This window comes from Hydractinia symbiolongicarpus, chromosome 4, assembly GCF_029227915.1.
Source record: "Hydractinia symbiolongicarpus strain clone_291-10 chromosome 4, HSymV2.1, whole genome shotgun sequence".
Taxonomy (NCBI): domain Eukaryota; kingdom Metazoa; phylum Cnidaria; class Hydrozoa; order Anthoathecata; family Hydractiniidae; genus Hydractinia; species Hydractinia symbiolongicarpus.
In genome coordinates, this window is record NC_079878.1 from 11,682,312 (window position 1) to 11,694,420 (window position 12,109).

The following is a 12,109-nucleotide window of genomic DNA, read 5'->3' on the forward strand; positions in this document are numbered from 1 at the left end:
ATAGTAATCAATATACTGGTTATGAAAAACAGCCTGTTCCAGGGTCTTTTTTAGCCGTAAAAATAAGCACCAGCGGCTTTGACATAGGCAACAAACCCTGGGGACGAGGATGAACTTTAAAATGTGGTATCTTGTCTAAACTTATTTTGTGAAGGATAGCTAGGCTATTTAAATATCTGCAGGTACTTTTTATTGAGTTTCATATATAAAAGCTATAGCTACTTATAAAACAGCTGATTTCTAAATATGTAACTATCAAGCTTTAGAGGAAAAAAAATCATGAGTACTGAAGTACTGTTAGTGCTGGATGTTGTTACTTATATTTGGGAAATCGCTATTGGTACTCATACAGAAAAAACATAGGATTCATCAGAAACCAATGGTATCTTTAATGGTACTCATACATAAATTTCATGGGATTCATCAGAAACCAATAAAAAGGGAGACAAGGCAGGGTACGAGATGTGTTAGTGTTTTTTTCTTTTAACATTTTCAACAAAGTGTACATGTTTGTCTGCACTCTTTGACCACCCATCTCGTCAGTGTGTCTGTTGGTGGGTGATTACACCGGTATTTGTATCTGTCGCAATACGAATATGTGTCTTTGCAATTAGGATCTGCGGAAAAAATCAGAAACAATAGAACCCTTATTAAACACATCACATCTCTTGAACATATTGGACACATACTAAGTGGAACCTCACCATATTTATTAACAGATGCACTCACACAATCTTAGATGGGTTATGTGGAGGCCATAAGAATAAGTGGCGCTGAGGGTTAAAGTCTAATTGGCTTTTTTTTGTCCACGTTTACTTAGAGACGTTGGGTTAACGTTCACTTGTTCGCCTGAATCCTAACTTTAGTTATTTGGAAAAATTACTTGTAAAAAAATATCGTGGAGAAAGGGGGGAGGAGGTTGCGGCGAAGGACCTGCATCTTAGTTATAATTTATATGACGTCATGAAAAGGATGACACTGGAACAAATCATACCTAAGGTTGGTATAACAGGAGTTGTCATCCATTTTTCTTCTAAAAAGTAAACTTCCAAATAAAAAAATACAACAGAAAGACAGAGATAAATCACTAGATAGACGCAGTGGTTCATGACAATCTTCATGCGGAGAAAACGTCCCGTATAACACAAAATACTATTCTAACTCGCATATGAAAAGGTTGAATGAATGAAATGTTGCTGCATTCTTAATATAATAAGGCTTGTGCGTCTGTTGGAAATTGTCTATCAGCTTTATTAGCACAAAAAAGATGTCAAAGAAGATGTCTTTTTTTTAGCAACGGATACCGAGTTCATTGAGAGCACACAAAAATATAAAGCCAGTTCAACATACGTCCTGAAGAAACAAATACTCAGACAAGCAAAACACAGTAAAACGGCTATGTGGTCTAAATTTTTGCTACGAATTACAATTGCCCCTTCCAGCAAGAAACATTTTTTTTAAAAAAGAAAATAATAATTACCGCCACACTTATACAACTTGTTAATTTGAAATATATCTTCTTTGCTCAATGTTATTCTTTGGCCAATTAGCTTCTGTTTTGTTGGGTCAATTGTTTCGATAGCGTTGGTACCAGGTTTAGCGAACGTAGTTGCATTATAATGCATGATCGAAGAGAAATCGTAAGGACTGTTCAAACTATCTACTCTACCCTTATTATACTTGACAAAGTTGTTTTCTGCGTCTACAAGAAAGAAAAGTAATGGCAATCAATTACATGATTTACAACCAGTATAACCTTGTCCCAGGGACATTTTACCTTATTAATTAACCTTATAGCAGCAGTAATAAAGGCTACAAGCTGGGGATAAGAGTGCATATAACTGCATGGAAACACACGTATTATCTTTGTCTCTATTTTAAAATTTCCTTTCCATTCACGGCCCCTTGCTATTCTCAGCTATTTTTTTCAGTTCACAGACGGGAAACGACTATTATGATTAACCATACCTCCTTATCAGCAGATAGTAACAACACTTTAAAATCAGTTTGAGCAGTCTGTATTTAAAATTTATGGCTCGTTTCCATTTGACTGCATGTCCGCTATATAGAGCCAAGAGCTTTGTTAGCGCCACTTTGACAAAATTGGAGCCTTAAAAAAGTAAGAAATGAATAGCGTGTTTAAGAGCTTTTCAGCCGATTGAATAAAAATTAAAACATTATGGTTTTAAATCTTAGGATTCGCTTTGATTTTTTTTGATTGTTCTATATTTTGCTCATTACTTGCGTCATTATTGTTTATAGTGTTTTTCTGACGGCATTGCCTTTGACGAACATATTTTAAGTATAAATAACTCTATCCACTAGCCTGTTAAAGTAACTCACACTTAGGTACATTCTTCATGATCACTCTCACATACTGATCCCGGTCTGGTCTGCTTTGCTCATGATGGAAACCTAATGAACGGATAACAGAAAAATATGAAACTGAAAATAAGAGATCGGTATCAACATGAATATTTTTTAAAACAATAATAAATACAAATACGACACTTCCTTGTAAGAAGTGACTCCTGTGAATCACCTCTGATAACTAGAGTTAAAAACTCACAAACACGCTAATTTGCTGATGAATAGGTATTTCACAATTTCGTATGGGTTTTGAATGAGTTATTGCTGAAAATTTGGGATGGCGACAGCATTAGAAATGTAAACGTAAAAAATCTTCTGCAGCTGAGAATTTATCATTTTGGAATTAAAAAACAAAAGAAAATTTGAAAAAAATTTAAGCAAGTGGTATGCCATGGTCATTCTTGAATGCTTATGAATGGTTTTCTTTATAACAGTTCATTCTTTGAGGTTCCTAAACGACTTTACGCCCTTGCTACAAACACCCATTTACGCCCCCAACGGTTTTTCTGAAGTTTCGCTCCATTTACACCCCGCAAACTTCTTAATGTTTTCCATTTCTTGAGTTTTTTGTGTGCACTGCACTCGCCTCTTATACCCGGAGCTCGCCCCCCATACCCGAAATAAATACGGTCGAGCGTCAGAAATATACTTGTCATTTCCTATCAAAATTTGAAGTTTGTTGATTGTTAACTACATAAATCTGCATAAAAGTTACCTAAAGAATGCATTATTTCATGAATAGCCACTCCTTTCGTCCAACAAGCTGAGTTTAATGAAATTATATTTTTTCGACCTCTTACGTAACCAACCATGGACGAGCACCTATGAAATTTTAAGAGGGTATTTTAAACACATACATAGTAAAATAACTAACGCGCTTACAAAGTAAAAGAATAAAGTTGCAAAACTTTAACCTTTCGACGACGCATCACTTCAAACCTCCTCCCCATTGTTAAACCGGCATAACTCCCAAGGACTTAATTTGTATGAAAAGTGCCCTGTTTTACAAAAAATGATTCTTTATTATCCCGAATATTTATACAGCATACACTGAATACCTTATATGAATTATATAGGTTTTTTAAAGTTTATTTTTTTTGACTAAGAAGGCTAAAAAAGTTGTGTAGTCTAAGAGTTTATAAGAATTAAGTTCTTCTTTTAGGAAGATAGGTGTTTGATGTAGCGTAGACGTGATTAAAAATCAGTCAATACCCATCGCCTTTAAAGAATTCTAGATAAGCAATTTCCTTCTTCCTTGGTATGAATCGTAAGCATGTATATTTGTGAAATTCTTTAAACGCATCTCCAATTGCTTCTCTAGCTTTCGGGATAGCTTCTAAAATATAAAATAATGAAACATGACCTACGAAAATTGTTGGCAGAGCATGAACTTTTAAGAGTAAAGGCGTTTTTTTTACACTATTGCGTTCATATCCTAGTTAGCTAGTAATTCGTATGCTACGTATATCTATGGTAAAACAATTATACACGACGGCATTTTACTTTTGTGACAATCAGTGATTATAATATAAAAGTATAGCCGAACACTAGAAGTTTCATTCTTCTCTCAATTCATTTCGAAGGTATTAATTAAAACACCAGAACCAAAATCTAAAGGCACGAATTAAAACAGAAAAATAAATGGAAATGAAGAAGTAGTATAGCGAGTGCACTTCTATTCGAGAACGGTTCCCTTATACCTCTTGTAATCGCAATAAATAGTGACGATGACTATAAAGCATTTTATAAACTATTTTTTAAAAATTTCATTTATTGATTGCTGTCGATTTCGGTATCTCTATCAACGAATGGCATGTGAATAAAGATCTGTTTCTCACTACTACGATAGACAATCCCATGTGTTCGGACTTCATGATCGCGATTGCATTATTAATCTTAATGAATTAGCGTTGGAGAATAGAGCATCCATTAATAGTTGCTTGTGTACATCAAATATATTATTGTTGTTGAACTTCTGTTACATTAATATTAGTTGTATGTTGATGTGTCGTATGTGAACTTTTTACTGTCCAAAGTGATGTCTTTCCACGTGTTTGCAGTCATTGGTCTTTTGTGTTATTTTTTTTTAAAATAAAAAATTAAAGCAAATGGTTGCAGTTGCTTTGAACAAATTTTTGAAATAGAACTCTTTTTATTTGCAGTTTTCTTATCTTGGTTAATTCGTTGAGTTTAAAAAATTTTGCCCTTGTATATCCAGCCAGCCTATAACTAAATTTGTCCCCTTTATCAGTTATTGAGTTGATACTGTCAGATCATTGCTAAAGCCAGTTACTGGTAATGTTGTTTCAAATCTTACTTAAATTAAGTGATTGATGCTTGACAGTAATTCTTTAAATATATTATTACAGATACATAATCTTGTTAAACGTTTTTCATGTCTAACTTGATAGCAACATGAGGTGACCAGGAATAAATATGCGCTTATTTACACCCAAAGACCCAAATTTAAATCTCTTACCGGTTCGAGTCACTTCGGTCCACAGTGTATTCCTTAGCACTGTTTACATTAGTTTCTAACACTGGGTGGCGGGTCAAATCGAACAAAATAGAATTACTAACGCTATAATAACTGTTTATGAGGGCAATACAGGAGAATATTGACCAACTTCAAAGTATTGTCCGAGCTTGTGAGGGCAATACGCGACAGAGATCAATATTAGAAGGTATTTCCCGAAATTTACTTTTTTTCATGTTTATTTACATTTAATGCTACAATATTTAAACTATAAACATGGTTGCTATGGTAGCGGGCGATACTGTGGAATAATGCCCGCTATGACGTAAGTTCTAACCAATCACATTGCGCGATTTTCAAAAATATTGATGCTGCCCTTTAACCCGGTTAATAAAAAGGGACACTTTACCCTTGAGTGAAAGATTTGGCACCTTATAGACCTTTATGAAATTAAACACAATTTGAAGTGATACATATTAAAGACAGTCGAAGTTTTCATTTCAGTGTGGAATTCCGCTTCATGAAAACGGCCTGTAAGGTAGCTAAACTTCTACTCTTGACTTTGTCTGTTTATAAATAACTGGATTTGAATTACAACATACTTCAAGTAATTTTGAGTTCATACTTAGTCCGTACAAATCATAAGGAATCAGCTTGGGCCAAGGCTTTCGAGTTGCAGCTAATGTCAAATCTCTTTCGAACTCTTCTTTTTTTATGGCTTTCAATTGGTCCGGGCTTAGTATCATGTCCCCTTCAAATAGGTTGGGATCTAAATGAAAAAAAAAATTAGGTAGCTAGCTATCTTTTTTTCAGAAAAAAGTCTTTCTCCGAGTAGGCATTGATATACGTTTTATGGTGCGCAAGTGACTCAGTGATTTATAATAATTATAATATAACTAGTCGTTGCCCGTGGAAAAATCCACGGGTTCGCCCGTCCATTATATTTACCCGTCGCAACAAAGTGGATAAAAATATATCGCATTTGATATTCGTGTTTCCGTAACATTATTTTCTAACTCAGCGGGGGGTCCGCGCAGAGACCGACAGACGGCGGCTATTATTATAGAGATATTTCCTTTATGCTATGCTGTGATATGATACTTACTTAGATACAATATTTATCTGCGTGCCAACTTTTTCGGTCCCATACCTCTCAGCGGCTAGATATTGACTATTACTTGAAACTACCCCTAAAACTTTCCATGAAATCCTTATAATCAGGAAAATAAAATAACTCTTGTTATCGTTAGAGCTTAAAACTTACAACACAGTGGTTCATCAAGCAGAATTCTTCTGAGTTTTGTGGACACGTGATTAATCCGATTTTTCTGATTTTTGGATTTTGCCCGAAAATAGGGAAAAACGGATTTTCAGGCAATTTTTTGGCAACTTTTCAAGCGTATTATATAAAAACTGGAATTTGTGTTAAATAACTTTTGCTTGGCTTTCAGAATCTTCAAACGTGTTTTTTGGGTAATTTCTTATCAACTGGGTTGCTTTTAAAAAAATTGTTCAGCCAGCATTTATACTTTTGTTACCTTATTTAATATATAGCTAGCTAGATGTCACAAACCCAGACTTACACTTTCTCCCAAAGAGGTACTAGACTTAAAAATAAAAGCTAGCCAGCTAAATTGAGCTAGGTTGTCTTGTATCAGTATGCCCCAACAAATTCAGCTTTATCTAATCAAACGTCACCACATTTTGTTGATAAGTAATGCTTTTTAAAAGATTTCATCACTATAAAATATAGTTTCAGTGTGAACAAATAATAACTTGGTTTGAAATAAAACAAATCAAGCGTTCAAAAACATAAACAACCAAAACATCGTCCTCGCCATGCGCATTTTGGGAACGAGGACTCGATCAAATTGCTTTTACTAGCCACGGAAACAAAAACAGCGAGACAAACTCATTAATTATTTACAGGAACCAATATACTGGTTATGAAGAGCAGTCTGTACTAGGGTCTTGTTTCGCCGTCAATTAAGCGCTAGCGTCCTCGACAAAGGCAACAAACCCTATAGACGGGGATGCACATTTACATTAAAGAACGCATTTTTTACCAGCATAAATGTTCCTCGCAAAAGATAAAATATCTTCTCTTGCAAACAACCGTACGAAAAATGTAAAAATACCAAGAAGAGTAGTTATAGCAATTCGCGAATTTTGAATAAGAAAAAAAAACGCCTAATGTGGACTGCCAAAAACAGGATTAAGAAAGCTAAGTAATAACAACTTCGTTTGCGGCGCATTTTGATTTTGATTACTTAGATGGCGGCGAAAATTAGTCGCTAACGACTCACAGGGGCTAAAAGACCCCTGGGGACGAGGATGAAGTAATAGAACCTAAACATCAAACTTACCTTCCATAGGTGGATAACATGTTATCGTGACAACAAAAAAAGCAAAATAACATAAACAGAAAAGCAGAGTGTTTTCCAACATGGTGGCAATTTGTACAAACTACATCCATACCCTGCATGTGCTATAATATATGTTGTCCATGTTATTTGATGTCTCTACTTAAACACCTGCAAAGTGTAAATCAAAAAAACACCGTTGTTAAAGTTCTGAAGAATTTTTAAAACAAGAATTAATACTTTTCAAACGTATGAACAAATATAAAACAAGACGTATGATATACACAAACAACCTCGCGAATAAAGTTTACAAAAAGGTGTCTATCAAATTGGGATTTTTGTTACGAAGTTAGACACGACATATTTTACTATTCAGATACGCAATAATATTTGTTACACACTTATTTTTCAAAATTGATTTGTGAGACCTTCCTGAACGGAAAATTCTTTGAACTTTTAATTTTCGATGGGTCCGTCTTGGGTGAACCGACTGACAGGAAGAAGAAAGACCACAAACCCACAAACCCCAAAATTTGCGAAATTCATTAATTCAGTTAATTCTGCCTACATTCACTTTTAAAAAGTTTGGTGGAAACACCTTTATTTACTAGTTAGTTAAACAAGTGTTTTGAACACTTGTCTTATCTTTTTAAAAAAGAAAAAAGAAAAAAAAAGTAAAAATAGTTACCAAGATGAGATTCGAACACACGACGACTCCCGTGTCGGTGCTCGGAGAGGCAAAAATTTCCATTCTTGTAGGACACATTTGCGTTTAAATACAAGCTCACGAGCTTGTAATTAGTTTCTTTAAGCGTCCAAGTGATGTTATAAAATTAGTTTAATTCTGAATCCTTTAAATTGCTTACAATACCAAGGCATTGGATCTTAGTGCCCTGCAGTACTGAATTATACTTAACTTATGTAAAATTAAAAAACGAAACGCATGGAAATACTTGGATTAAAACCAAGATGCCTTGTTTCTGCTTTATTCTGTATGGTGATGGATAAGGTGGTGTTACTCGGATTAATGTCCAAGTGTTTCAACATGACGTTGTCTAATTACTCAAGGAGGAAAACTCTCGCGAACCAAAGTTACGCAATTTCGCATTTGTATCTAAACTGCGAACGTTAGGTCCTGCGAAAAATCTAATTTGAATGTAAGAATAAAGAATACAAAATATTTGTTTTTTACTTGCATTTCACTTTTACTTTACTTGCATTTGTACATATTTTTTTGGTTATATCTATGAATTCGCAAAAGTTAATTCTCGTAAGAAGTTCAAAATCGGTCAATTCGCAAAATTCTAGGAAGGTTTTATCAAATATTTTGCGATTGCTTTGTTTCGCAAAAGTTTTTTAAGATTTGTACTAAAAAGTTGTACTAAACTTATTCCTTCTATGCATGCATTCTTTATTTCCAGATGGATATTAGACACATAGCGCTCATTACTGTATTTACAACAAAGGTATTGCACGTGTCAAAAATCCGTGGGTTCGTGCGAATTTTAGTTTTTTTTCATAATTTAAATTTCTCCTTACTTTTATTTGAAATGGTCTATGTATATCTCGAGATTAAAGATGAACAAGCACTAGCTATTGTAAGGTACAGAATACAATATGGCATATTTTTTGAGCTCTTATATTTGTGATATTTTCGTCTGGTTATTTTCCGCGCATTTAGGCAAGGAAAAGAAAAAGAAAAATTTAGTTTAGTATAAATTTTTTGTTTACTCTTTAACCTGTGTTAGTTTGACTGACAAATGTTAGCAGCACGGGACTCTGAGTATCAAACAAATGCGTTGTTGAATTTTTCTTTACATCGTGCAGGATGAATTGTTTATTTCAGTGTGTACATTATAGTTTTGCATTTATGTATATATTCTGTTTTATCGTTTTAAAAAAAACACATTCTGCCTTTTTCTTCGATTTACTTTGTCTGTTTTAATGCATGTTTAAGTCGAATTATTAAGTAGTGACATTGAAAGTTACAGTTGCAAGAATTATATTTCCGACAAACTATACTTAGGATTTAAATTTGCACTATGAAAATTTTTTGTTATTTGACCAATTATTTGTCAAACAAATATTGTTTAATTTTCAAATATATATTTGCCCCGTGCAAATTGTTTAGATTATTTTTAAATTTGGTATTGTTTACAAAAGAAGTGTACACGGATAAAGGCACGGAAAATTAACATTGTTTTGTTGGTGCATGATTGTTTGAGCCTTCTTAACAAAATTGACAACAAATCATTTTATGATAAGAAGTGAAAGAAGTCTTAAAAAGTCTCAGTAATTTTATTCTTCTAAGGGGTTAAAGTGTAACCAGTAATCTTTTTTTTATTAATACCGAGCTTGTGATAAAAACACCACACAAGCAATCTGCAAGATACAAAAAACAAATACGATATAATTTTATCGATTAAATTTTTTTTTTCTTACGCGTAGTAAACCAATTACCTTGGAGGTAAGCAATCACCCCTAATTCATAGAAAATAGCTAATCCTAATTCTTCACTTTTTTGAAATTCCAATCAAGGAACATGCAAAGAGAAAGAGTTATGATAACGAGACCCAATTTGGTTTAAAAGTGATAGTATTAACATTTGGAAGTCTGTTTCTTGACTTTTTCTCTTTTAAAATAGTTGTACAGGAATATATGATTTTCATGTTCCCATATGCTAACATGAATCTTTCATCGCGTTTTTTTTCTAATACGGGAAAGGTGTATACAGTATCAGAACAAAAAATATCTATACGACGACTGCTTATTTATATAAACATATATTTTAATGCAATTTTAAATAATAATATGAATGCACAATAAAATTTATTAGCAGATAATACTCAACAACTAAAGGCTTGGTGATAAGGTTCAATGCCTGCTACTTGCTCCACTTTATTGTGGACAATTAGTGCATATGGCGAAATATATCTATCTATCTATATCGTATACAACGCCATTTCCCAACTTTGTGAACAAAATGAATGTAATTTTTGAAATCCTCACCTGAAATTTGACAAAATGTGTAATCTTTAGATTCATATAGCATTTTTAATTTTGTACTAATTGACCTCTGCTTGAAACAGCTTCGATACTATAATACAGTTTTTTTCAGTAAAAGGCCGATGGGGGAACAAGGTGAGGGAATGATTTTTGAATATTCTTTTTGAACATGTGTTCGTTGAGCGAGCGACGAAGCGAGCCGTATATTTTAGGTCTTGAATTTGTAGGGTGACAAAAAATTCTGGAATTGTACGCAGATGTTTAAGTCGTATTTCATTCTTTTGCTCTTGTTTATACATGCACAAGTTCTGATATGCCATGTTAAAAGTTTGCATCGTACATATTCTGGCCATCAAATTTTCTACCCATCGTACGTATCCCGTGTATTGCTATTTCGTGCACCCTTAGCATAAAGTAGCGATTCAATCACCATTATGTGTTAATTATTGTATGGCCATTTTCCACACATTTCAGTGTCTTCGTGGATTATTTCGGTGTACGGGCGTGCTAGAGAATGCGACTAGAAAATATTAAACATTGCTTGCCTGTGCGGTACAAGATTTTGTAAAAGTTCCAAATTGAAAGTAAGTGTCAATAAAAACAAAATTGTTACCAAAAATAAACCTGCTGCTGAATTATGACCAAAATGCCTTTAACAGAATTATTAACCTTAGACTTTGGGCAAAACCTTTTTACAGTAAAATTAAAATTAACTGTACTTACTGTAAATAATAAAAACTATATAGAAAATTTGTTTCGGCTAAAGTACAAAGCTACTTTTACTTTTTAACTGGAGGTAGCTACAGGTAACTTTAACCTCATCCTCCTAACAAAGAAACGATTTGGCTACGAAAAAACCACTTGTGTCAAGATAAATAAGTTTTTAGTCCAAATCCTTAAGGGTTTGTTTGACAGTTGTGCACGGCTAAAACACGCGATGAAAGATTCATCTTAACACATGGGAACATGAAAATCATATATATTCCTAAACAACTATTTTAGAAAAGAAAATGTCAAAGAACAGACTTCCAAATCTGTATACTACCACTTCCAAACCAAATTGGGCCTCGTTATCATAGCTCTGACCGTTGCATGTTCCTTTATTGGCATTTCAAGGAAGTGAAGAACTAGGATTATTAGCCATTTTTAAAAATTAGAGGTAATTGCTTAAAACAAAGTCGATAAAATAATAAAAAATTAAACAATATTTGTTTGACAAATAATTGGTCAAATAACAAAACATTTTCATAGTGCAAATTTAAATCCTAAGTATAGTTTGTCGGAGATAAAATTCTTGCAACTGTAACTTTCAATATCACTACTTAATAATTCGACTTAAACATGCATTAAAACAGACAAAGCAAATCGAAAAAAATTTATCCGTGTACACTTCTTTTATAAACAATACCAAAATTTGCACGGGACAAATATATATTTGAAAGTTAAACAATATTTGTTTGACAAAATAATTGGTCAAATGACAAAACATTTTCATAACGCAAATTTAAATCCTAAGTATAGTTTGTCGGAAATAAAATTCTTGCAACTTTAACTTTCAATGTCACTACTTAATAATTCGACACGACACAGTAAATCGATGAAAAAGACCGAACATGAATAAATTCGAAACTATAAAGTACGCATTGAAATGAACAATTCATCCTGACGATGTAAAGAAAAATTCAACAGCATATTTTGTTTGATACTCAAATTGTCAGTCAAACTAATACAAGTTAAAAAGCAAAAAAAAAATTAAACTAAACTACATTCCAAAATTCCTAAGAGATGCTAGAATCACGTTGATCATATTACAATGGATAATTAGATGCAAAATTATTTACAATCAATAATTAGATGCAAAATTATTTACAATAGGTAATGAGATGCAAAAATA

The 12,109-nt window shown here is 33.2% G+C and overlaps 1 protein-coding gene across 1 annotated transcript; it reads right to left on the reverse strand.

Annotated features, from left to right (window-relative positions):
- Positions 1–463: 463 nt before the first annotated feature.
- LOC130641284 (hatching enzyme 1.2-like) lies at positions 464–7,362 on the reverse strand. Its single transcript, XM_057448023.1, has 8 exons — positions 7,213–7,362; positions 5,472–5,615; positions 3,583–3,706; positions 3,086–3,192; positions 2,344–2,415; positions 1,481–1,702; positions 995–1,033; positions 464–617 (listed from the first exon to the last, which is right to left on the reverse strand). The coding sequence occupies exons 1-8, from the start codon at positions 7,292–7,294 to the stop codon at positions 493–495; spliced, it is 915 nt and encodes a 304-aa protein (XP_057304006.1). The 5' UTR covers positions 7,295–7,362; the 3' UTR covers positions 464–492.
- Between the last annotated feature and the right edge of the window lie 4,747 nt (positions 7,363–12,109).